This window comes from Pantherophis guttatus, chromosome 3 (assembly GCF_059756535.1).
Source record: "Pantherophis guttatus breed Tessera chromosome 3, ASM5975653v1, whole genome shotgun sequence".
NCBI classification, from domain to species: Eukaryota; Metazoa; Chordata; class Lepidosauria; order Squamata; family Colubridae; genus Pantherophis; species Pantherophis guttatus.
In genome coordinates, this window is record NC_142065.1 from 20,118,764 (window position 1) to 20,144,043 (window position 25,280).

At 40.9% G+C, this 25,280-nt stretch overlaps 1 protein-coding gene across 2 annotated transcripts in view; it reads left to right on the top strand.

Annotated features, from left to right (window-relative positions):
* The window catches only part of ZNF217 (zinc finger protein 217), a 33,482-nt gene extending 23,628 nt beyond the window's left edge, over positions 1-9,854 (top strand). For both annotated transcript variants that reach the window (XM_034433028.3, XM_034433027.2), the window contains exons 3-6: positions 2,584-2,709; positions 3,884-5,374; positions 5,565-5,691; positions 6,957-9,854. In XM_034433028.3, the coding sequence (XP_034288919.2) occupies positions 2,584-2,709; positions 3,884-5,374; positions 5,565-5,674 (1,727 nt within the window). In that variant the 3' untranslated portion in view covers positions 5,675-5,691; positions 6,957-9,854. The remainder of the gene's footprint in view (positions 1-2,583; positions 2,710-3,883; positions 5,375-5,564; positions 5,692-6,956) is intronic.
* The last annotated feature ends 15,426 nt before the right edge of the window (positions 9,855-25,280 follow it).

The window sequence follows — 25,280 nt, forward strand, 5'->3', positions numbered from 1 at the left end:
GTGTTCAGTTTTGGCAATCATGCATCTGACAGGATTCTAATTTGCAAGGATTCTTCCCTAAAATTAAGTAGAATTAATTCTCTTTTAAATAATGCAGGATTTACATAAGGCAGTGAGATGTGAGGTTGCCAATTATAAAAATTAAACAAGATATTTTGCCATGATGTTTTCTAATGAATGAAAACATGTGACTGCGGAACGGTTTTAAAAATGACTTTATTATTGTGCTTGCTTCAGCTTGAACAATGGCTCTTGGAAGCTTCATTTTCCCATTTGTAATTGCAACTAAGCTACACGAGCCCATTCTACTCATGTATCCCATCCTGCTTAAAATTCTTCCTAGTACATAATGTTATCTGTTGTTATCCTGATATCTGCTTTTCAGATTAAATCCTGCAGAGTGTAAACTTGCAAATTGTGTTCCCTGGGAGAGGGGCCGTTATGCAACCTGAAAAAGTAATCCAATCACTAGTGGCATTGAAGGGCTGTACTTTTGTGAGTTGTTTCTGAAGTCTGCCTGCCAAATGCCACTGCATATGTTCTAAGGTGTTGCGTACGTGTGCGTCCATGTGAGAAAAAGAATTTGCAAAAAAAATATTTCTATCTCTTGTGCCCAGATGTCAATTGTTTTTATGCCCCAACTGTTTTAGATGCAATGGTACTGTGTAGGGTGAAAAAATCTCAGCCTGTCAATGTCTTTTTTGCTGCCTAGAGGGCATTTATAATCTAAAATGATAGTTGTACTATCTGAATATCCAGGTCTTTAAAAATATTTCTGTTGGAAATAATTTTTTAAAAAGAAAAAATATCATTCCATAGTAAAATTAAATTTTGCTTTGCAATCTTAGCTTTCTGGTTTTATCATAGGAAAAGCAATTGATGTATTGTGGAAAATTAATAAATGTTTAATAAGTATCAAAGAAAAAGAACTAATTCTTTCTGCTTGCTGTTGCAGTCTGTAAATTCAAAACTACTTCACAAGACCCAGAGTTGGATGTAATAGGTAGTCCTCAACTTACGACAGCAAATGAGTCCAAAATTTCTGTTGCTAAGCAAAGCATTTGTTAAGTGAATTTTGACTCATTTTACCACCTTTCTTGCCACGGTTGTTAAGTGAATCAATGCAGTTGTTAAATTACTGACACGGTTGTTAAGTGAATCTGTCTCCTCCATTGACTTGGCTTGTCAAAAGGTCACAAAAGGGGATCACATGACCTTGGGACACTGCAACTGTCATAAATATGAGTCAGTTGCCAAGCATCTGAATTTTGATTGCATGTCCATGGGACGCAGCAATGGTCATAAATGCGAAAAATGGTCATAGGTCACTTTTTTCAGTGCCATTGTAACATTGAACAGTCACCAAACTAACGAGGATTACCTATACTGTGGACTTTTGTATGATGATCTTTAAGATGCAATGTATGCAAAAGAGATCCAAGAATATTTTTAAACCTTGCAAGGAAGAGCCAGGAAAACATCCAAAAAGTGGGATAGAAAGATTTCTTAGTTGGCCAGAGAAAAGATTTGAAAGCTGCTCTTTCTAGCAAAAGATTGCTAGTACTGACTGGGAGTCTCCAAACTTTTGGACTTGGCTTATTCATAGTTCTTTTTTTAAAAAAAAAAAATCTGTAAACATTGTGTGTAATTGGCATATGTGTTTCAAGAAAGATTTTATGTTTAATAATTTGCCTTGTAGAGGCTGTGCCATCTTACGGTCTTTCTTCAATCCTTTGAAACTGTTTGACTGTAGGTAAACTAAACTTTTGCACACTTCTGTATCCCACTGTCATAGTTTAAATCTGCTCCATGATGGAATATTTTTGGATGATAGAATTGAATTGAGTAGTTCTAAAGCAGAGGTCTTCAAACTTGGCAGCTTTAAGACTTGTGGACTTCAATTCCCAGAATTCTCCAGCCAGCTATTCTATGCTGGCTGGAGAATTCTGGGAGTTGAAGTCCACAAGTCTTAAAGCTGCCAAGTTTGGGGACCCCTGTTCTAAAGGGTTGCAGGAAGATGGTGGATTAGATATACAAGATATACTGAGCAAGTATGAGTGATGTGAATAAGATATTAATAAAAGCATGTATGTTGAGAGAGAAAGACCCTTCCTTCCTCCCTCCCTCCCTCCCAGAAATATCAATTCCAAATTCAGTAGGCCCCAAAAAGATTAGAGTAAAATCTCTCCAGAAGGTCAGGAGCACTATATATTCTTAGCAGATATCTTTGCAAAACAAACCAAATCCTGTTACCATGTCTTATTTTTTTTTTCTCATTTATTTTGGTTTTTTATTTAACAATTTTGCAGCATATGGATATACAGATATAGATAGATAGAGATACATGTTCATTTCCCCCTTTTAGGAAGTACATTAACAGTAATCTGTTCACTTACTATTTTTGTCTTATAATCCTTTTAAAACAAAAGTTTATTTTCAAAAAAGATATCTACGAATGAACAAATAATTACAGAGGTTGCCCAATTATTGCACAAGATGTCTTTTTTTTCTTTTCTTTTTTTTACAATATCCAGAGTTGTGTTTATTACTTTTCTTTATTCCCCCCCCCCCCCCAATCTAAAGATAAAAATGAAGACGGGTTGGAAAGATCAAAAGTAAAAAATCTTGGAGCTACTAGAGAATGCAGCTACTGTGGAAAGTTTTTTCGTTCAAACTATTACCTCAATATTCATCTCAGAACTCATACAGGTAAAGAAAACTTTATTTTTCAATAAATAAAAAACAAATGTGATTCAATTTTGACACTCAATGGAAAAACAGTTTGTTGCATGCTGAGACAAAAAGGTAAGTTTCCCTTGACAGTAGAGACCACCAAACCAACGGACTGGGTAAAAAAGCTAAATAAAAGTTTCCTAGAGTTATTGAGGAGTTCAGACTACTCTCCGTGTAGATTTCTGCATAATGTGACAAAAATGGTTAGCCATTGTCTCCTTCCTATCCTGCTATAAACCCCAAAATTGTGAGTCTGCTCTTTAAAAATCTAGAAAGGCTCTTGTTATCAAGGGATTATTATTATTTTTTTTGGGGGGGGGGAATACGAGAGTTAGCTTTTTAGCAGAGATTTTAAATCAGCAATATTAAGGTTCCTGCTATTTGCTAATCTCACTTTATAGCCCACAGTTGATCTGCAGTTGTTAGGATTTTAATCCGTATTGAGAGGAAAGGCTTCCATTACTTCTGATACCAAGAATGTTGGCATTTTTCTCAACTCCCCATCCCCATCTCCACACACACACACACACACACACACACACACACACACACACACACACACACAGACCAGTCAATCTTTGTGTTTGTTTCAACCAGACCTGTTTTACTGGTTGGATAATATTTTAGGGTGGGGGTGGGCGAGTGGAGGAAAGAGTTAGTACTGTTCACGCCATCTTTAGCTTCTGGAGTAAAATAAGGGCTATGAATTCGACAAATAAATGAATTACTCTGCAAATTGCTGTGATTAGCAATTGGGAGGCCTGAAGGTCTTGAAACATGCCTTGTATCTCCAGGAGACCGAGCAAGGTAAATATTAAGGATTTGCAGTTCAATGTTGGAAAAAGCCTCAGGCAGGCTAACAAATGAGTATAAAGACAGAAGAAGAATTAAAGGCTTTAGGCACCACATGCAATATTACTTTGTCCTTGCTTTTCCTCTGTCTGCACTAAGCACACCATCCCTTTTAATTTCTAAAAATGGAATCAAAGCCAAATACTAATTAGCGCAATGAAACCATTATTCTGGCAAAAAAAAAAAAAAAAGTCGTTCTAAGATGTTTAGTAGCAGTAAAGAAAATGCACAGAATTCATTTCTGTTTTCTGGTGGATCAAAACGAAGTTTTCTGACTTTTGGCTCATTATTTTTGCAGGCGAAAAACCATACAAATGTGAATTTTGTGATTATGCAGCAGCGCAGAAAACCTCTTTGCGCTACCATTTAGAGAGACATCACAAGGACAAACATACAGAAGCTTCAGCAGATCTGAAAAATGACGGTAAAGAGTTATTGCCTTCCCAGGAGACAGGGTTCTTGTCAGCAAGCGGTGGCCATGCTCCAGAAACCAAAAACCTGAAAAGGCTCCTTGAAGACGCCAAAGATGCCAAAGGAGTAGTCCCACCTGCAAAACAGCAGAAAGAAGAATTTTACCCTTTTCACGGTGCGCTCAAAAATATAACTCAGGACACGAGCAAAGACTCAAACTGTGATGGCTTGAAAGAGGGCGCATCTGTTTCAGGTTTTTTAAAACGTGCAAAAAACACAGTGGAACATCAGGCAAACCGTCTTGTTAATAGAACTGAAAAAAAGAATTCTGAGTTAACAAAAAATGTGTTTGATGCTGGCAGAACGAAGGCGGATTTAAGTGACATTACCGAAAACTCAAAATGCATATTAACAGTTCAGGAAAAGCCCTTAAATTTATCTACCGCCTCTTCTCAGGATGCTCCAGTAATTCTTCATTCTCGGTGTTCCTTAGCAACCAGCACCTGTCCCTTTTGTACTTTCCGGACATTATATCCAGAAGTTCTCATCATGCATCAACGGTTGATGCATAAGTCTTCTAATAACCTCAATGCAATGACTAAAAATAGCATTAGAAATAGGGCCGCTCATAAAGCCAGACGTACAGGCTGCCCACCTTGCCTTTTGGGCAAGGATGTGCTACCACTGCCTCTTAATTCTGGGAAAAACAAATCTTCCTTGCTCGCTCAGTCAAAATCTCAGCCTGTGGAGAAGGCGAGGCAGTGTCCCACCCCACAGGGCAAAGGGCCCATTCTCTCAGGACAAAACTCCAGCAGCTGGGCCCCAAGCAACTTGAAATCATGTAAACCTCAAATGATCGGCATTCCGATTAATAACTGTAGACAGGAAATGCACCAGAGCCCTGGTCGCTCTTCGGTGCAAGATAAAGGGAAATCAAGACTTTTGGCTTCTCAGTTAGGAACAGGCAATAACAACATCAACAACTCTTCAGAGAACCCTTTGAACAAAGCTAGTCGAGAAGTAGAGTTTTTCAATAACAGATCTGCCGGAAATAGATATGTGGGATTTGATGGACTGCCTTCTAAAAGATTTAGGCCTAATCTCTTTGCTCTGGAACAGATCGACTCTGCTCGACATCGGACAGAGAGTGAAACTGCTAGATTACCTCTTTCAGGCAAATATTCAGGTCTGCTCCCTCAGGAATGTTCACACACCAAGCATGCCTCTCTCCTGCTTTTCAAACAAGGCCTCATGAGCTCTGACAGAGATGCTGTAAATCCAATAACTGTTCTAAAACCATATGAAACATACAACCCGGGACCATTTGCCAGTTCCTGTGGATCAAGCGGCAGCCACGTCCCCAGCTCTTCAAAAGAAGGTATGTACTTTCTTAGCTTTTCAGCAATGAGTGATGGAAAAATTAAGACATTCTTTAAAACAAAGAGTACTTGCCAAATGGAATTGTAATCTTTTACAGCCATTGCAGTAGTCATGGGATATAGATATGCACTAAATAGCCCTGTCTTAATTTTATTCCTTTGTTCATGTGTTGTAATGTTTGTTACTAGGAAAAAGACCAGTGTCATATCAACACCTATCTAACACCTTGCTGCAAAAGCGAAGTTATGAGAGCTTCATTGGCAATACCCATAGCCGCCTGAATGATAAGAAAACATGATTTGGCTGCTACAGATGGTAAGGCACATTTCATACACAAATGTACATATTTTACATTTTCAGCGCTATCTGAAGGACCTGTGGGTCATCACTATGTCTTGCTGAATTGCAGCACCCATCATTTTTTTACCATGGCCATGCTGACTGGGTTCTCTGGGAGTTATAGTTCAGTAGCACCTGGAGAGTGTCAGACTTCCCCTCTTTACTGTAAAGGAATTTTCTTTAACTCCGTGCTCTGTGGATGTGTCAAGACATCCAATTCTCTGATCTATCATGTCCTTAAACATCTGGAAAATTTAAAAGTTTAAAAATTGCCTAGTTTAAAGTGTGTGTGTGTGTGTGTAATTTTGGGGAGATCATGAAGTTACCCTAGATTCCAAGTTGTGTTCTAGAATTGTATTCCAAAGTACAGGTGAGCCAAGACAAAATTAAATTTGAACTTACTTAAAAGTTAATGAAATAATCAATTAAATGCAGTTAATAAGATCTTACATTTAACACATTTCCTATACTGACATTTTAAAAATTAGATTTTGGCAGTAACCTTTGAAATATCTCAAGTAGCCATTTTCAAGATGGGAGGACACAATTTCTGTGACTCCAGTTTGGAAAACGTTAGAGGAATAACCGAAATATGTGTTAAGCTGGGCTCAAATTATTAAGATAGCATTAAATGCAAATAAAAATAACCTGTCCAGAAAATTATTGTACTTTCACTTTCTATTAGGTAGGAAAATAATGATGAGCTACAATTCCAAGTATCCATCACTGTCTAATGCTTGCTATAGCTCCTAAGAGGGTTGTTCCTCAGTATATCTAAGACCTGAAAATTGGGTGGTTATTATTTTTTTTGCTTCCCAGTTAAGTTTTACCATGTAGTTAAATTTCCAGAGTATGTATTGTTTGGGTCTTTTGTTTCACCATAAAGTAATGATATTTCTTCCTAAAATGGCTTTGAGGTCAAGGTTTGTATCTAGAACTTATTAGATTTGATTTCAGGGCCCCAGCAGATACTGTTAGAAAATACTGTTACTTTACAACCGACACATCATAGTTGTCACAGGCCAGTTTCCATTGCAATCTTAAATTACGTAAAATGAAATCTGACCCCAAAGAATCATGTTTTTACCTAAACTTCAATACCATATTTCCTACATTTTGTAGTAAATCTTTAGGAAGATCAATCCCTTTACAATATGTAGAAACAATGCTAAAAAAAATATCTGTTTTTGTATCTGTTGTGAGTCATTTGAAAAGGAGTTTCTTTTCTCCCTGTATTCCAGGTATGGAGACACAGACTTTGAATCCCCTTACAGTTCATTTCTTCAGATTGCTAGAATGATGGAAGCTACCAAACTAAGCTGTGATTTTTACTGTGCACAGAGGAAAAACACTACAGTTGTGTAATGGAAGATTTGATCCTGTTTGGATGAAGCAATGTAAACGTTGTTGTCCAAGACAGTGTTGTCTAAGTGTGTGTATCTTTTCCCAATCTTGAATAATATTTTTTTCTTAGAATTACTGTAGACCAAATATTCGACTTAAATATATATATATTGCATATGTGAGTGCTGCTGATATTGTGTGCAGTCCTTGCATCTCAGGTAAAGCTGTACATTCTGTTTTCCTCATTGAAATACAGAGAGGATCTTTTTGCCTAAATATTTTCAGGTTTTGCTTTTTTCTTTAAAAAATAATTGTCAAAATGGAACCTCTCCATGTACTGCTTGTGTTCATTTTAAGCACAATTATCACCCGTCAGATTATATCAGGAACATTTAGCACCAAACAAGACCATACGTTCTTTGGAGACATCATATTTTTCTCAAAATGAATCTTGTTTTATTTTTCTTTTAACATCACTTCCATAAAGGAATGGAATTAATTGATTGCACTCTTGGGTAGTGTAGGATAGGGATCTCCAACTTGGCAACTTTAAGACTTGCGGACTTCAACTCCCAGAATTCTTCAGAGATGGAAGTCCGCAAGTTACCAAGGTTGGAGACCCCTGGTATACGCATTACAGTTACTCAAACCTTTGACATAAAGACATAATTCCTCTCTTACAACGAACACAGAATGTTTCTAACTATGCCTTCTGTGTATTTCAGTTCATCCCTTTTTCTTTTCTTAAATGCCATTTTCACCTCTACACGTTCATCATTTTGCAAAAATGTATAGATGTAAATAGATTATGTACATATGCCTAAGAGGGAAGGTAAGATTCCTCTCAAATACCAATGTCAATTATACCAACTCTCTCATATATATATATATATTTATGGATATAGCAACTCTTGCATATTTACTTGACAAACTGAAGGTTCAATCTGCCTCCCTCACGTGGCTTCATAAATGGAAGATTCCCACAGATTGCCGTGCTTTCATTTTCTCTTGTCCCCATCTCAAAGATTGTTTGCTTTGGGTCAGGATAAATTTTTAGATACATTGATAGACAGGAGTTGCCTTGAATTGGAGGCTTGTGGACCCTTAAAGAAATTCGGCAGCCACACTTCTCCATATAAACTACATGTACGATTTGTGTCCCATTTGAAAAATTGGGGCATATCCCCAGCATTGTTCGCCAAAATCAAAACTGTGTGTATAAGGGGTCTTGTGAGGTAATTTTTGTCTATCCACACTTTGTAAGTAGTTCAGCCCAAAGTTGAGTGATGAATTTAATGGGGAAAGGTGGTTTGTTGTTTTTGTTTTGTTTTTTTAAATCCTAGAGGGGTTTTGTTTTTGTTTTTTTGTTTCCAACTGCACAGGACTGCAAATTGAATAGGAGAATAGTTTGCTGGCTGAAAAAAATGAATTGTACAATGTTGGAGCTGGATGTTCCAAGCATTTTGTAAAAGCCTTTATAACAACAGCTTAAATGTTATTTTCTGTTTGACATACCCGTGTTTCCAGAACAAAAATGGTTTCAAAAATACTTTTTTGCACTGTTGAATGTGTTTCCTATCAGATGTAAATATGCAGAAGCTAGGTAGACATTCTTGGAAATTTTCTTCACACCCAGCAAGCAACTTGGGAAGCGTTTTAATTTTCTGACTTCCTGTGTGTGAAAAAAATGCATCTCTGTAAAACTGGCAATGGAATGAAGTGCTGTGTATCAGGAAATTGTACAAAATTTACCCTTTTCCTGTTCATAAGCTGAGCCATATGTACATAAAATCTAGATTTGTTTTCCTAGTTTTGCACTTTTATAGCCTATTTTTGAAGATGAATACATTTGGAAGATGGCTGATCTATTTTTGCCTGAACCTTCAATGAGTCTTGTCTCTTTTTTCCCCCTGTTTTTAAGTAATGGAGCTTAATGAAATAATAATTTCAAAAAGACCAGGACTGTATTTAATTACAGGTTTTAAAAGCATCTCTTGCTTTTTGTTGGTGCAGCCTTTTGGAAGCTTATAGGCACCCTTCAAAACTGGAGACAAAATTAAGAACAGAGGCCTTAGTTTCTAGTCAGGGTTCCCAGTCCCATTTTCCTTTTAAGCACGGGAATTACTGCAGCACAAGCTTTTTCCTGTCCTACTCTATGAAAGGCCCTGGCTGGCTCTTGTTCTAGTCCAGGGGTCTCCAACCTTGGCAACTTTAAGACTTATGGACTTCAACTTGAGTTGAAGTCCAAAAGTCTTAAAGCTGCCAAAGTTGGAGACCCTTGATCTAGTCTACATCAGAGATAGATCAGGTTGCAGGAGGGAGTAATAGTACTTCTCTTCACACTTCCTATGTTATATTTGCAGCAACTTCTGCATATTTTGTGGACTTCAACTCTTCACATACGCAGCAGGTTCTCAGTGGTCTGGTCATTCTTTGAGATGATCTATACATCTGGAGGATGTCCAGATAGAGGAAAGCTGCTGATGGGATATTGCAAAAGAGTCCTTAAGCATAGTCCACTAAGCCTTTCTGGACAGAGATGTGGTACCAATCAGGTCAAAAGGAAAAGATGCTGCTTATTTGTAGTTATTTTGTAAATTACAACATTGGTCTCCAAAATAGGTTTGCCCATCAGTATTAACTATGGGATACTACTGTGTGTTTCTTTTCTTCTTTTTGGTAATAGTGATGAGAATGCTGGTACAATTGTTATATTTATTTCTTTCTACCATGATTTATAATTGTTAAATTCTTACATTGTTGAACTGTAGACACCATAAAAATCATTTAATTTATGCTGCGTTTTCAATTTAGTGTAATTTGTTATATGTGATGTAAATACAAATGTGAGGGTTTGGGTTTTTGTTTTTGTTTTGAAAATACTTTTTTGTGGTCCTTTATTTTATTTTATTTTATTTTTTGTCTTCTGAATATATTTGAAAAGAACCAAATAGGGATAATGTTGACTCATAGTTATGAGTTGAGAGATATGGTGTCTTAAGATGTATTTATTATTTCACATGGTTACAAACATTTTTTGTGTTTGTACATTTACTTCGTGTTTGTGTGTGTGCTTGTGTGTATGTATTGGGAGTGAAAAAAAAATCAACAGTGGCCCATGGGATGGAGGGCAAAGGGAGTCACATTGATGAAGGCAGCTTTAGAGCATTGCAAGATGCCAGTTATGTCCAGAAGAGGCAGACTTTACACCAAGGATGAGCAATTAATTTTTCCAATGTACCACATGAGAAATTGTGGAGGGCCGAAGCAATACACTGAACCTAATATCCACATGTTGAGGGAAGAGGGAGCTCACAGCCTCACTTCAGCCCAACCACTACTTTTCTATCACAGATGCCGAAAAATTATCTTTTTTAAAAAAAAAAATTGATTTATATGCCGCCCTTCTCTGGAGACTCAGGGTGGCTTACAATGCGTTAAGCAATAGCCTTCATACTTTTGTATATTTATACAAAGTCAGCTTATTGCCCCCACAAACTGGGTCCTCATTTCACCTACCTTAGAAAGGATGGAAGGCTGAGTCAACCTTGAGCCTGGTGAGATTCGAACTTACAGTAATTGCAGACAGCTGGTGTTAATCACAATGCTTTTAGTCTGCTGAGCTACCAGGCCCGCTGGTTGTCTTGCTAGCTGACTAAATAGCAATAGCACTTAGACTGATATACAGCTTCACAGTGCTTTATAGCACCACCCCCACATGCGCGCGTCACCTCCCCGCATGCCCCTGTGCATGCACGGCAGAGACCCGAAGACCAGCTGGCCGGCAGGAGGCGTGCACACATGTGCAGCAGAGCTGAACTGGGGCGATGGATTGTGAGCCATCAGAGAGGGCGCTGTGTCACCAGTTTGCCATCACAGGCTTATAGAGTCAGCCTATTGCTCCCAACAATCTGGGTCTTCTTTTTCCCAACCTCAGAAGGATGGAAAGCTGAGTCAATCTTGAGCCATTGAGAATCGAACTGCTGGCAATCAGCAGAATTAACCTGCAATACCGCATTCTAACCACTATGCCACCATGGCTCTAAAGATATGTGATCTTCTCCCATCCCTGTGGTGCGCTTATTTACATTTTTATTTTCTAACTTCCAATTGACCTCACACGAGCCAGACAGGGCTAGATGTGGCCCCCAGGTCTGGTTTATGCTGTGATGCTGCATTCATTTAACAAAAGCAACAAGATTCTATGGACACCACCAGAAATGGAAGTTTTTCCTCTCGTCTACTAGGAACAATGTGTGCTTGTAGATTTTGCCTTCGTTCAGCCAGATCAGTAAAACAACGCATGCAGCGTTTTGGCTTGCGTGTTAGTTCTCCCATGTGGTATGTTTCAGCTATTCTTTGGTTTAATATAATGTTTTTCAAACTTGTCCACTTTTAAGTTGAGTGGACTTTAACTCCCCAAATTCCCTAGCCGTGCTACCCGAGTTGGAAGACTACTACCCTAGTTTGAAAAACACGGATCATTAAATAACTTATGTGCAAATCATATGTGCTTTTGTAAATTAGATTTGATGCCGGCTTGGAAGGAGTAGAGTCTATACCACAGGAGCAGAACATTGGGGTAATTACAGGAGAACTTTCTGTACTTCTAGCTAAAAGATCTTGCTTTCAATGATGTCCAAGATTTTTGAAGCATAACCTTCCATTGCATTTTGCAGTGATCCAGTTTTGCTAGATTCAGATTTAAATGAAAGCAGTGGATGGCTACCTTGAAATAATGTTTCATATGGTGTAACTGGCCTAGAAATCAGGAAATTGTGAATTTTAGCCTTGCCTTAGGCATGAAAGCCAGCTGGGTGACTTTGGGCCAGTCACTCACTCTCAGCCCAACTCATCTCGCAGGATGGTTGTGGGGAACATAGGACGAAGGAGTATTTAATATGTTCACCACCTAGAGATTTTTATAAAAATAATAAAGCGGGAATAAAGATAAATAAAAAATAAGTAATTGGAGGGGTTTATTCCTTTAGGTGTTTTCATGGCAGAAAGTTTCAATCCTCTGAATAGTTAAGCTATAAGGTCTCTGTTATTTCAAAACAAAACAAAACAAAACAGTTGTTGGATACAAGAAGGGCAGCAAATAAATTTTCTAAATATTTTTTTTAAAAAACTGCTAGTGACACACTTTCTAAATTGTATAGGAGCATCTTCATAAAAATTACTTTCAAATCCATTTAATATAGTAATCTTATTAGCCAGATAGCCTCAACCTGAGATTCTTAAGAGAGAGGGATTTTGCACAATAGGTAGTGATTCCACCAAGGCCTGGGGCTTTGTAAAATCAGTTTCCCATGCAGCAGTGCTTAGTAGGAAGATCTGCTTTGGAAAAAGTTTTTCTTTTTGAGTAAAGATTTTGTTCCTTGGACACTTTCAGAATCATTTCATCTTAGACATTTCTGCCTGTCTCATACAGCCCACAAGGGGGCACCCCAAGGCTAGTTGAGATTTAATTTCCAAATAGCTTTAAATCCTTTTTGTACAAATGCTTGCTAATGAACACTGAAAATAAGCAATTTAATTTTATTCTTACAAATGCCAGCTCAAGTATGTTTGCAACTGAATTCCATTTTAAACCATTCTTCCCTTTAGATACGTATAAATGGTTGGAATTTGGAGTCCCAACAATATCTGGACATTTAAAAGTTGTTCATCCCGTGTCCCATTCACACACCCTAGTTCGCAATCTTTATTTTCTACCACAGTGATGGCGAACCTTTTCAGCACCAAGTGCCCAAACTGCATGCATGCGCGCGCGCTGGAGTGCCGGAAACCCGAAAACCAGCTGGCCAGTGCACGCATGCCTGTTTAGGGGCTGTTTTCCGGCGCTCCGGCACCCGCAAAGAAACAGCTGGCCAGAAACCAGAAGAGCAGCTGGTGATTTTAAGATGGGACCCACACAGACATTCTAAAGTAGAATTTTTACACTCCTGTTCCAAAGCTTTTGGGCTTCCTCTATGGCATTTGAATGCTGTGCATACTCCTTCAGTTCTAACAGTTAAAGACGAATCGAAAAGGATATTTCTATTCTTAAAGAGTCTTATAAAATTGCTGTTTTACCAATTGCAATTTAAGCCCTGCTAATTTTAAGAGATAGATATAAAACAGTTTTCCAGAGTTTTTGTTTTTTGCTTATCTTATTGGAATCTGGGGGAACAAAAATATAGAATGGCTGGTAATTTTTTTGTGTAGTGACCCAGAAAGCACACTCTTGCAGTTACAAATTTCTAACGTTTAATATCCGCGTGTGACATAAGGTGTATTCACATGAGTTCCCATAAACATTCATCTTTAATATGCTGAGTACCATGTGTCCAGTGCTGGGTTTCAAATTTTTTTACTACCAGTTCTGTGGGTGTGGCTTGGGCGTGGCATGGCTTGGTAGGCATAGTTTGGTGGACGTGACAGGGGAAGGATATTGTAAAATCTCTAATCCCAACCCACTCCAGGGGAAGGTTACTGCAAAATCCCCATTTCCTCCTGATCAGCTGGGACTCAGGAGGCAGAAAATAGATGGGGGCGGGGCCAGTCAGAATTTTTACTACTAGTTCTCGAACTACTCAAAATTTCCACTACCAGTTCTCCAGAACTGGTCAGAACCTGCTGAAACCCACTTCTGTATGTGTCCCATTACAATTTGTGTAGAACTCCTCTTTAGAACAATGGATGCAAGCTAGATTCTTCCAAATGTGTTGGTCTAAATTTAACACCATGGAAACGGTTGCCCATCACTTTTGAGGAAAGCACTTGGGCACAGATAGTCTTAGGGCAAGGATCGGAGCAGGGTTTGGCAAAATTTGTGGCCTGCCAGATGTTGCTGGACCAACACTGAGGAACATAAGCGCTGGTCACAGCTGGGATATTGTTGTGGTTTCTTTGCTAGAAGAAACCTGGTTCAAGAATTCCTAGATGGCAAATTCCCACATTCACAAGCCCTAATTTTAAATATTGTAAACTTGCTTAACTCACTTAAAACAGGAATACAGGGAGCCTCCCACTTTATTGCAGCTGTCCAAAAATGGCAACGTTTAAAAAATGTACACTTGGTTTCATATGTGAAATATTCGTTCACCTTCCTTGCAGAATGAAGAACAACGGGGGTGCAGGTGGGGGGCGGGGAGAGAAAGCTGGTAAAAGCAGGGGGGAAAATAGGTTTGTATTAAAATCCCCTCTGCACTTAGGGCAGTAAATTACCAATGGATTCAAAATGGCCCATAAATTGAATATTTTAGTGTAAGTGAAGTGAGTTCCAGTGCTCTAAAGTGACTTTATAGCGTATTTCCTCTTTTGTTCCTCTTAATCATCCAGGTCTTCCGAAAAACATTTCATCTGCCCGATAACATAATGGTGCTAGGAGGTAAAAGTTGCTCATTTGTGTTTTTAAAAAAGGAGAATGAGAGTGATCTCGGCAGTAATGGTGTCTTCTGATGATGAGACGCTTATGCACAACTGCTTTCAAATGGGTTTTAATTATAGAATGGCAAATTCAAAAGGCACTATGTCTATGGGAGATTCTCAATCATCCAGGTCACAGTTGTCCCAAAGGTGCTTTGCTCCAAGAGGCAAAAGGAAAAACAAAGGAAGTCCAGTTGCGTTTTGAAAAAAAGCACCTTTTTGGTCAAAAGCCTCTAACAAACTGGTTTGTGAAACTTTGATTTTTGTTTTTTCCCCCTCCTGTGAAAATCACCAGGAACTATCCCATTTTAAACACAGCAGCAACCCTTCCCTAAGGATGGAAAGAGTTTGTTCATAGGGAGAAACACATTACGGTAATACTTGATCTGCAACTGCAATGAACCCAGTGGTGAAATCTAAAATTTGTTACTACCGGTTCTGTGGGCGTGGCTTGGTGGTGGGGTAATGTGACTGGGTGGGCATGGCCAATTTTTTTTTAACTTTTAAAACCATTTTTTCTACAACCTCTTCAGCGAAGATGTTGTTAAAAAATGCTTTCAAAAGGCTCTGACGATCCCAGCTGAGTTGCCTGATCGTCAGAGGCTTTTTTTTCTTTTAAATGCCTCTGCCGATCAGGCAACTCAGCTTGGATCGTCAGAGGCATTTAAAAGAAAAAAAGCCTCTGATGATTGCATGGCTCAGCTGGGCATGTGGGGGGGGGGCAGGGATTTTTGCTACTAGTTCTTCGAACCACCCGCCTCCATCGCTACCGGATCGGGCAATCCGGTCCAAACCAGGAGCATTTCACCCCTGAATGAACCCCAAATTTTCTCATAAAGCATGATTGTCTCAAGTTGAGGCACCCACATGACCAACCCATGGGGATGGGCAGTCAAGATATATGAAATATAAATATAAATAAATAAACCCAATTTTACGATATTTGCTGCAATCATTAAATGAACACAATGGTCGCAAAGTGAACTCTGCAATAATTAAGTCAGGAGGGTCCAACTCATGGCTTAATGGGCCACCTGTGAACCTGGACAGCTTATAATGCAGCCCCACAAGACTGTAATAAAAAAAAATAATTAAAAAGTAAAAGAAGTTTGCTATTTAACAGAATAATAGAGTTGGAAGGGACCTTGGCGGTCTTCTAGTCCAACCCCTTACTCAAGCAGGAAACCCACTTTCATTCCAGACGAGTGGTTTCCAATCTCTTCTTACAAACTTCCAGTGTTGGAGCATTCACAACTTCTGGAGGCAAGTTGTTCCAAAGATTAATTGCTCTAACTCTCAGGAAATTCCTTCCTAGTTCTAGGTTGCTTTTCTCCTTGATTAGTTTCCATCCATTGCTTCTTGTCCTGCCCTCAGGTGCTTTGGAGAATAGATCAACCTGCCTCTTCTTTGTGGCAGCTCCTGAGGTATTCATTATTATATCATTTATATACATTAATTATGTTATAAGTGGCTCAAGACAATTCTTCATTACTCCATGCTGCCCACATAAGCAAAAAGGATGGGCACACCTGCATGAAGCGATCCCATTGTTAGCAATGGGTGCAGATGGTTTTTTTTTTTTTTGCTGGGAATGGGAAGTAAAGACTGGTTTCCAGCAAAAAAATGTCATAAATCCTGGTCACATGATTGCAAGATGTTGGAAATAGGTGTAAGTGCGGGCCAGTTGCCAACAGTGGTGAAATCCAATTTTTTTTACTACCGGTTCTGTGGGCGTGCCTTGGTGGGTGTGGTGTGGCTCAGTGGGCGTGGCTTGGTGGGCATGGCAGGGGAAGGATACTACAAAATCTTCATTCCTACCTCACTCCAAGGGAAGGATACTGCAAAATCCCCATTCCCTCCCCACTCTGGGGCCAGCCAGAGGTGGTATTTGTCGGTTCTCTGAACTACTCAAAATTTCCGCTACCGGTTCTCCAGAACCTGTCAGAACCTGCTGGATTTCACCCCTGATTGCCAAGCATCTAAAGTGTGAATCCTGTGACCATGGGAGAGAGTGGCAGTGGAACTTTGAATTCAGGTTGCCAAGTACTTTTTTGCAGGTCTGTCGTAACCTTGACTAGTCTATTTTATTAAAAAAAAAAAGTTACAAACAGCTGGACTGTAGGGCTGTCTTACAAAATAAGAATGAATGAAATTGGAAAGGCGAGGAGAGAGAAAAAATGGCGGTTCACCTTTTACAAAGCATTTGATCATCGTCTTAGTTTTGCAACTTGCCAAATTTCCAGACTTTTTTTTTACTTTTTCCCAAGAAAGAGGTACACCACATTTGATACACTGAATTAAATTGTGAGAACATTCAGGCAGAAGAGGGCTGGGGTGCCACATCCAGGAAGGTTAACAGTAACAGAGTTGGAAGGGACCTTTGAGGTCATTTATTTTAGGTCATAGATTTTAATTGGTTTTTAAAAATGGGATTTTAAATTTGGGGTTTTAAATTGAGCCTATTATTTAATAATTTTAATAATTTCTAAATTTTGTCTGTCTTTGTGCTTTTAATCAGGCTGTACACCGCCCTGAGTCCTTCGGGAGAAGGGCGGTATAGAAATAAAATAAATAAATAAATAAATAAATTTAGTCCAACCTCCTGCTCATGCAGGAGACCTGTACTAGGGATTCAAACTGCCGAACTGCCAACCTTTCTGATTGGCAAGCTCAGTGTCTTAGCCACTGAGCCATGCACAGCCCTGGAAAGGAATTGCTCCTGACAATGGCTGGGTTTGAGCACCTGGATGACCACCCCACCACACCCACCGGAGCACAGTCTGGCTTCCCGTTGTGCAATGTGGAGAAAGAGGCATTTGGAGCTGGGGGAGGGGAAAGAGGGATCCCCCAGAACCAGAGTCCTTCCTCTTCCTCTGATTAATCACCTGGGATCTTGGCTCAAAGACTTTGTGATTCAACCAGGGCAATGGAATAAGTGTATCAGCACACTTCCATGGGTGTGGTTTGGTGGGCATGGTATGGCTTGGTGGGCGTGGCTTGGTGGGCATGGCAGAGGAAGGAAACTGTAAAATTTCCATTCCCACCCCACTCCACTCCACTGCTGTGCTACCAGGAGCCCTGGTAGCGCAGCAGACTAAAGCACTGTTATTAACATCAACTGCCTGCAATTACTGTAAGTTCAAATCTCACCAGGCTCAAGGTTGACTCAGCCTTCCATACCTTTCTAAGGTAGGTAAAATGAGGACCCAGATTGTGGGGGCAATAAACTGACTTTGTATAAATATACAAAGGTATGAAGGCTATTGCTTAATGCATTGTAAGCCACCCTGAGTCTTCGGAGAAGGGCAGCATATAAATAAATAAATAAATAAATAAATAAATAAATAAATAAATACTGTAAAATCTCCATTACCTCCCCAATCCAGGAGAAGGTTATTGCAAAATCCCCATTTCCTCCCAATCAGCTGGGACTCGGGAGGCAGAGAATAGATGGGGGCAGGGTCAGTCAGAATTTTTACTACCGGTTCTCCGAACTACTCAAAACTTCCGCTATTGGTTCTCCAGAACTGGTCAGAACCTGCTGAAACCCACCTCTGTATCAACACCTTCTCAGCTGGACCAGAAGAGGCCTTGTGCAGCTCCAGAGTCCTTCTGGAATCCAGGGCCTGAAGCCAGCAGGCAAGGAGGCCAACAGCACAAAGGTTGCCTGGTCACTAAGTGATTGGTTCTAAACTGAGGACTGCCTGTAATTATAATATCTCAGTAATTGCAGGTAACATGTTTGCGCCTGCTTTAGCTGAACTGATAAACACAATCCCATTCAAAACGGCAAGAAATGGATTTGGACTTGCCAAAAAAAAAAAAAAATGAATTCCGTACTGTTCAGATCGTTTGACAAATGCTTCATAAATCAGTACTGCAGAACTGAAACAATAAATACCCAAATTTAACATCATGCCTATTCTATTGGGAAATGGTTCCTGCAGAATACAAAAAAACAGATTGTGAATCAATGAAGTTGTATATTATAGCAAGTATACAAAACTTGGGACTGGATCCAAGTTCCGTAGAACAAAATTGCAACATGGTTTCATAATATATAGAATAGAATAGAATAGAATAGAATAGAATAGAATAGAATAGAATAGAATAGAATAACAGAGTTGGAAGGGACCTTAGAGGTCTTCTAGTCCAACCCCCTGCCCAGGCAGGAAACCCTACACTACTTCAGACAAATGGTTATCCAACATCATTAAAATTTTCAATGTTGGATACTAATACAATCCCTCTCTCTCTCTTTTTTTTATTCCACTCCGAATGGTCTGCAGCATGTAATTTTCATCCAGCTTCTTGGAGAGGCATAGACATTTGGAAAAGGAATGTTAAAAAAAAACCCAAAACAATTAAAAACAGCAACTGGCAGATGAAGTTAGGTGGTTCTTTTTTTGTTTGTTTGTTTGCACTTTAGTAATTTAAGGATCTTCCAGAGAGAAGTGCAGAGCCAGTTCTCTGTTGATCATAACCAGGGTCTTGCAACTGTGAGCAATTTCTGTATATCCCTGTCTGTGCCAGAGGCTTTTTATTCACAGGCAGTGTGAAAGAAGCAATATATTTCTGGCTTCTGCTTCAAAAAGTATTCGGTGTACTCTGGAAAGATATATTTGGCTCCCTCTAGCTCCCATCTTCCAACTTGCATGGTTAGATACAGGAGCCAAAATGCAGAACTGCTAAGCCAGGAGCTGTAGAATTGTTAAAGTACTTGTGATTTTAATACACAGAAACATATTCGTTTGTTTTTATGAAGATGGAATGGAGGGGGGAAATGCTCCATCAATGGAGGTTTTTAAGAAGAGGTTAGACATAAGGTCTTCTGCTGTAGCAGGGGGCTGGACTAGAAGACCTCCAAGGTCTCTTCCAATTTTGTTATTCTGTTTTGGTGCTTAGGAACAAATTTCTCCATTTCTGGCTGGCAAGTGAGTCCTAGTTACTGAAAGTTCTCTCTGTTTAGCTTATTGGCCAGGAAAAAAAAAATTATTTCAATATGGCATTCTCTGCAAACTCAGAACAGGTGAACATGCCCTTATCCGGAGGGTCATGATGTCCAAATCAATTTGAATTTATTCCAAAACAGCCCAGAGCAGTCTCTGGTGTATTATAACTAAATTCAGAATGATGGAGAGATGTCCAGAAGAAGTCTCTAAATGCAACCCTGCTTTTTCTTCAGTGCTGAAATGCCCTATTTGTGAATAATGCATGAAGAGAAATTAAATGTGCCCAAACTTTTCAATCTCTCCAGGTTTCCACCTGTTGGCTTTCAATGTTGGTTTTGCATTTATTCGTATGGTTTTCCAGCATTGATTATTTCCTCTGAAAAATCGAACAGATTCTGATTCCTAGAGTTAATTCAAGTGAACTCAGCAATGCTTCGGGATACATTTTTTTAAGGACCTATCCTGCTCCAGAGTTGAACTGTGTGATCAATGTCTCTTCTCTCAAGCTTTCCATGATTCATTGGCTGTTTTTAGCCATCTCTCCGTATCCAAATGTTTTATTTTGCCCAGGAGGGACCTGGTGAAATACACGTTGTCAAAGTCCTCTAAAAATGATCACTTCAAAACTCAAGTGTCATATAAATACAAGGACCTTTCAACTGACAGGATACTAATTTACCAATGCCTAATAGAATATTGTATAGGGGACGTGGTAGCTCAGTGGACACCGCATTCACTTTGGACATTTTGGCAACTGGTGTGTATTTCTGACAGTTGTGATATCCTGGCAGAGGTGGTATTCAGCTGGTTTGGACTGGTTCACCTGAACTGGTAGCGGAAATTGCGAGTGAGCCCGCCCCCCTGCCCCTCCGGCCATCCGCCCAGGCTCCAAGTTGTGCTATTTAGGTACGTTTTTGAGGCCAGGCGCATGCACGGAAGGCGTGTGCAACAGCAAAGTGCATGTAAACACACTCACATTTGTGAACCGGTAGTGAAAGTAAGTGACTTCCACCCCTGGGGGTCATGTGACTGCCATTTGCAACCTTCCCAGCCAGCTTGCAACAAAGTCAATGGGAGAAGTCTGATATATTAGCCTTTAAGTTATTTAAAGACTGTGGCAATTCATTTAATGACCACGATGATTCATTTAATGACCATGGCAAAAAAGATGGTAAAGTCAGATGAATATTATATAATAACCTCCTCATTTGGTGACAGAAGCTCCAATCCCAATGGTGGTTAGCGATCGCGCGGAAAGCGTGTGCGCTAAGAGAACCGGTGGTAACACTGGTTGGAACCCACCACTGGTGGTTAGTCGCGGACTATCCATATATCCATGTAACCCCACTACCTCTGGAGCTAGGATTTTTGCTAGTTGGTTTCCAAATGACTTCAGGCAATTTCAGGCTGTTGATTACCAGCTTTAAACCAGATTAGGGCTCAGCATCTGAATATCTGTGAGACTGCCTTCTTGAGGTAGGCTCAGTGGAGATCCATGTAGAAGGCTTGATCCCAGAGAATTTCACCATCAAGGACTTTGAGTGTGAACATTCTCTATAGCAGGGATCTCCAGCCTTGGCAACTTTAAGCTTTCTGGACTTCAATTCCCAGAGTTCCTCAGCCAGCAAAATTCTGGGAGTTGAAGTCCACAAGTCTTAAAGTTGCCAAGGTTGGAGACCCCTGCTCTATAGTAGATTGTTTTGCTGGCAGAGCATACAGTATAACCCTGTAGATAAAGTTGGCTGATTCCATGTTGCAGTTTGGAAATCAATTAAGACCAGCTTTTCTAAAGGGCCTTTGTAGATGGGTAAGCTGTGAATAGATTTGAGTAGAAATAGCACCATCTGACTGGATTATCAAGAGTGTCATTATTTTGTTAGTTTTGATAATGTGGATTATGTGAGGAATGTAAGCTTCTCTGAGTCATTGTTGATTGCAATAGCAGAGCAGTCTTAGTAAAACACACACACATGCAGAGAGAGAGAGGGAGGGAGGGAGGGAGGGAGAAGCAGGATATGTAGTAGAAAAGAGAAAAGATGGTTTTTTAAAGAACATACCTTGGAGATGCATTGATCAGCTAGTAAAGTCCTCTAATGAAATATATGCTGAGAATTGGGGTATTTTTCTTGTTATTGTTGTTTAATATCTGAATTTTATTCTTTTTTCTTGGCTGCCTTCAAGCATGTATATAGCTTCCTTCCTCCAATAGAATTAATAAAGACTCCACTCTCTTCCAAAACCAAGGATTTGTAGGGGAGGAAAAATAGACCACTTTCCCAGATGTGGAGGTTCAAGGGCTGAAATATGCTGGCCTGAGCTGCAAGCCTTGAGGGAAACATTGAGGCTTAATTAGTGTAGATCAAGGGTGTCAAACTCAATTTCATTGAGGACTGCATCAGGGCTATAGTTGACCAGGAGGGGGGGGGGATTGGGTGGGCCTGCCAGCTTGAGGCCACTTACTGGGTGTGGCTGGCTGGGTGGGCATGGTCAGCTGGCTGGGTGGGTGTGATCAGCTTGATGCTACTCCCCAAACTCCTTTTTGCATTAAGTAGACCGGGCCGAAGCCACTCTGGCCTGATGTTTCCTCTTCACATTGGGTAGACCAGGCTGAAGTGACGCAGGTAGACCAGATCAAAGTGACATGGGTAGACCAGGATGAAGCAATGTAGGCCAGCCCCTTACATTTTCCAGGATGGCCCCGCGGGCCAGGTCTGACCACATTGCGGGCTAAATTTGGCCCACGGGCCTTGAGTTTGACACCCCTGGTGTAGATCATGCTTCAGAATATTTAAAACAAGCCCTCCTCCAGTCAAAGTGAGAAATGAGGAGCCTGGAACCAGACACGACCACCTTATAAACCCAGGCCTGATACAACTGACTGGCCAGCATGAGAACTGGACTGCAAGTGGTCTGTAGAAATGGGCAGAAGAAGAGACCAGGATGTAAACTTGTGTCATTGTGCATTCAAGCAGATGCTTAGCCTCGGTAGAAGCTGCCCTTCGCCATAACAAAGGTTGCTTGTATGCGCAATAAAGCATCCTATCTACTCAAGCCAAGCCCTTTGATTTCCCATGAGAGCACTGAATTCCAGAGGAAGAATTATTGCAGGGGTCCGGGGGCCACCTCTGACAATGCAGGAATCGATACATGAGTGGTTGAAGTGCACACCAACATCTCCCACCTCAATCATCCATGTTTACAGCTGAAACGTCTCGAGCAGGGAAGCCTGTATACATGACAATGGCTTGGGTGTTGGAGATGGATGAGGCAGATGGAGCAAGCCCATATTCATCATGACAGATCATCACCGCATCCCTTCTCCGTGTTAATTCAGTGCATGATCAGTTCGTCTGAAGAAGGCTAGAGTTGTGTCCTACATGGTAAGATCCACTCTCTTAAAGAGCTGCAAAACCCAGACTCGCTTGCTGGTGATATTGTCTATGTGCAAGGGTGAGAATTGAATGGCTTTGACAGCAAAGGACAGGCCAAGAGCCCCATCACAATACGAAAAAGTTAGATGATTGGAGGGCTACAGTAGTGTAGGGGTGTCAAACTCCGTTCCGCGGGGCTGTCCTGGAAAATGAAAGGTGCCGGCCTGCGTCGCTTTGGCCCGGTCTACCCAGTGCAAAGAGGAAACATCGGGCCAGCGTGGCTTTGGTCTGGTCCACCGAGTGTGAAGAGGAAACATGCCAGCAGTATGGGGAATGGCGTCAAGCTGGCCACACCCTCCCAGTCGGCCACACCCACCCAGTCAACCACATACACCCAGGTCCCCCCCCCCCCGATGTCAACCAAAGCCCTGATGCTGCCCTCAATGAAATTGAGTTTGACAATGAGCAGTGAGTTTGAGTTTGAGTAGTGGAGCTGCTGATAGCTACTACTATCAGTAGTAGCTGCTGATATATAACCTTTGGCAGCAGCAGAGGTCAAAAGCAAATTTCGATCTACTGGTAAGGCTTTCAGTACCTACTTGAAATACAACCACACAGGTATTGTGCCTTCCCATCTGGAAAAGTGCTCTGAACAGAAGAATGCTTGTCCAACTTTGGCTAGTATAGCTTTTGTGAAGAAGAATTGGGAACTACCCACATTTTCACAGTTGCAACAAATTCAGAATTCTTAGCATTCTTTAACCTCACACTTTGCTATTTGCCCCTGGTTTCATTTGCTGGATCTCAACTTTCCTAGTAAGAAACAAAATGGACTTTTCAGGCCTCCCATTAACATACTGGCCAACCCCAGGTAGGAGAAAGGTAGGAGCAAATGAATTAAGCCTCTGGTCTCTCATCTGCATAGAAAAAACTGGGTTTAGATCCCAGGGTCTGGAAGTGATGCATGAAAACCATTTGTCACTTGTGTGTAATTAATATAATACATGCCATACTCCAGTGTCTAGCTGTAATTACAAATCAGGCAGACAGAACAGTATGGAGATTAAACAAAGTGAAGACAAGATGCTGAAGAAACATATCAATCGTCTAGGGCAAAGGATTGACAGAAAGAATAGATAGAATAGAATAGAATAACCGAGTTGGAAGGGACCTTGGAGGTCTTCTAGTCCAACCCCCTGCTTAGGAAACCTGATGACCAGCTGGCCGGCCCGTGCATGCCTGTTTTTTGGACTGTTTATGGCTGTTTTTCGGGCTGTTTTCAGGCCGTTTTTCGGGCCATCTTCAGGCTGTTTTCGGGCTGATTTTGGCCTGAAAGACAGCCTGAAGACAGCCTGAAAATGGTCTGGAAGATGGCTGGAAGATGGCCCGGAAAACAGCCCCCCCAAAAAGCCTGTTTTTTGGCCATTTTTTGGGCCATTTTCAGGCGCTCCAGCACCTGCGAAAAACAGCTGGCTGGCGTGCATGTGCACGTCAGAAATCAAAAGATCAGCTGGCGATGGCGCGCATGCCCACAGAGAGGGTTCTGTGTGCCATCTCTGGCACCCGTGCCATAGGTTTGCCATCATGGCCCTATACTATTTCAGACAAATGATTATCCAATCTCTTCTTAAAAACTTCCAGTGTTGGAGCATTCACAACTTCTGGAGGTAAGTTGTTCCACTGGTTAGTTGATCTATCTGCCAGGAAATTTCTTAGTTCTAGGAGTTTATTTATTTATTTATTTATTTATTCGATTTGTATACCGCCCTACTCCCGAAGGACTCAGGGCGGTGAACAGCCAAACAATAAAATAACATAGACATAAAAAATTTAAAAACCAGATAAAATCAAATTAAATTATTTTGGCCCAGACAGATTAAAACACCCCAATAATTTAAAAACAGATTAAAATTTACATATTTAAAAGGGAAGAGATTAGGCCAAGCCCGCCTGCTGGAATAAAAAGGTCTTCACAGCGCGGCGGAAGGTGCGCAGATCCGGGATCCTCCGTATCTCCAGGGGGAGCTCATTCCAGATGGTAGGTGCCCCCACAGAGAAGGCTCTCCCCCTAGGGGTCGCCAGCCGACATTGTTTGGCTGACGGCACCCGGAGGAGTCCCTCTCTATGAGAGCGTACTGGCCGGTGGGAGGCTATTGGTGGTAGTAGGCGGTCCCGTAGATAACGTAGATAGTCCTAAGCCATGGAGCGCTTTAAAGGTGGTAACCAAAACCTTGAAGCGCACCCGGAAGACCACCGGGAGCCAGTGCAGCTCGCGCAGGAGAGGTGTCACATGGGAGCGCCACGTCGCTCCCATTACCACCCGCGCGGCCGCACTCTGCGCCAGTTGGAGCCTCCGGGTGCTCCTCAAGGGGAGCCCCATGTAGAGAGCATTACAATAGTCCAGGCGGGAGGTGACGAGGGCATGAGTGACCGTGCGTAACGAGTCCCGATCCAGAAAGGGACGCAACTGGCGAATCAGGCGAAT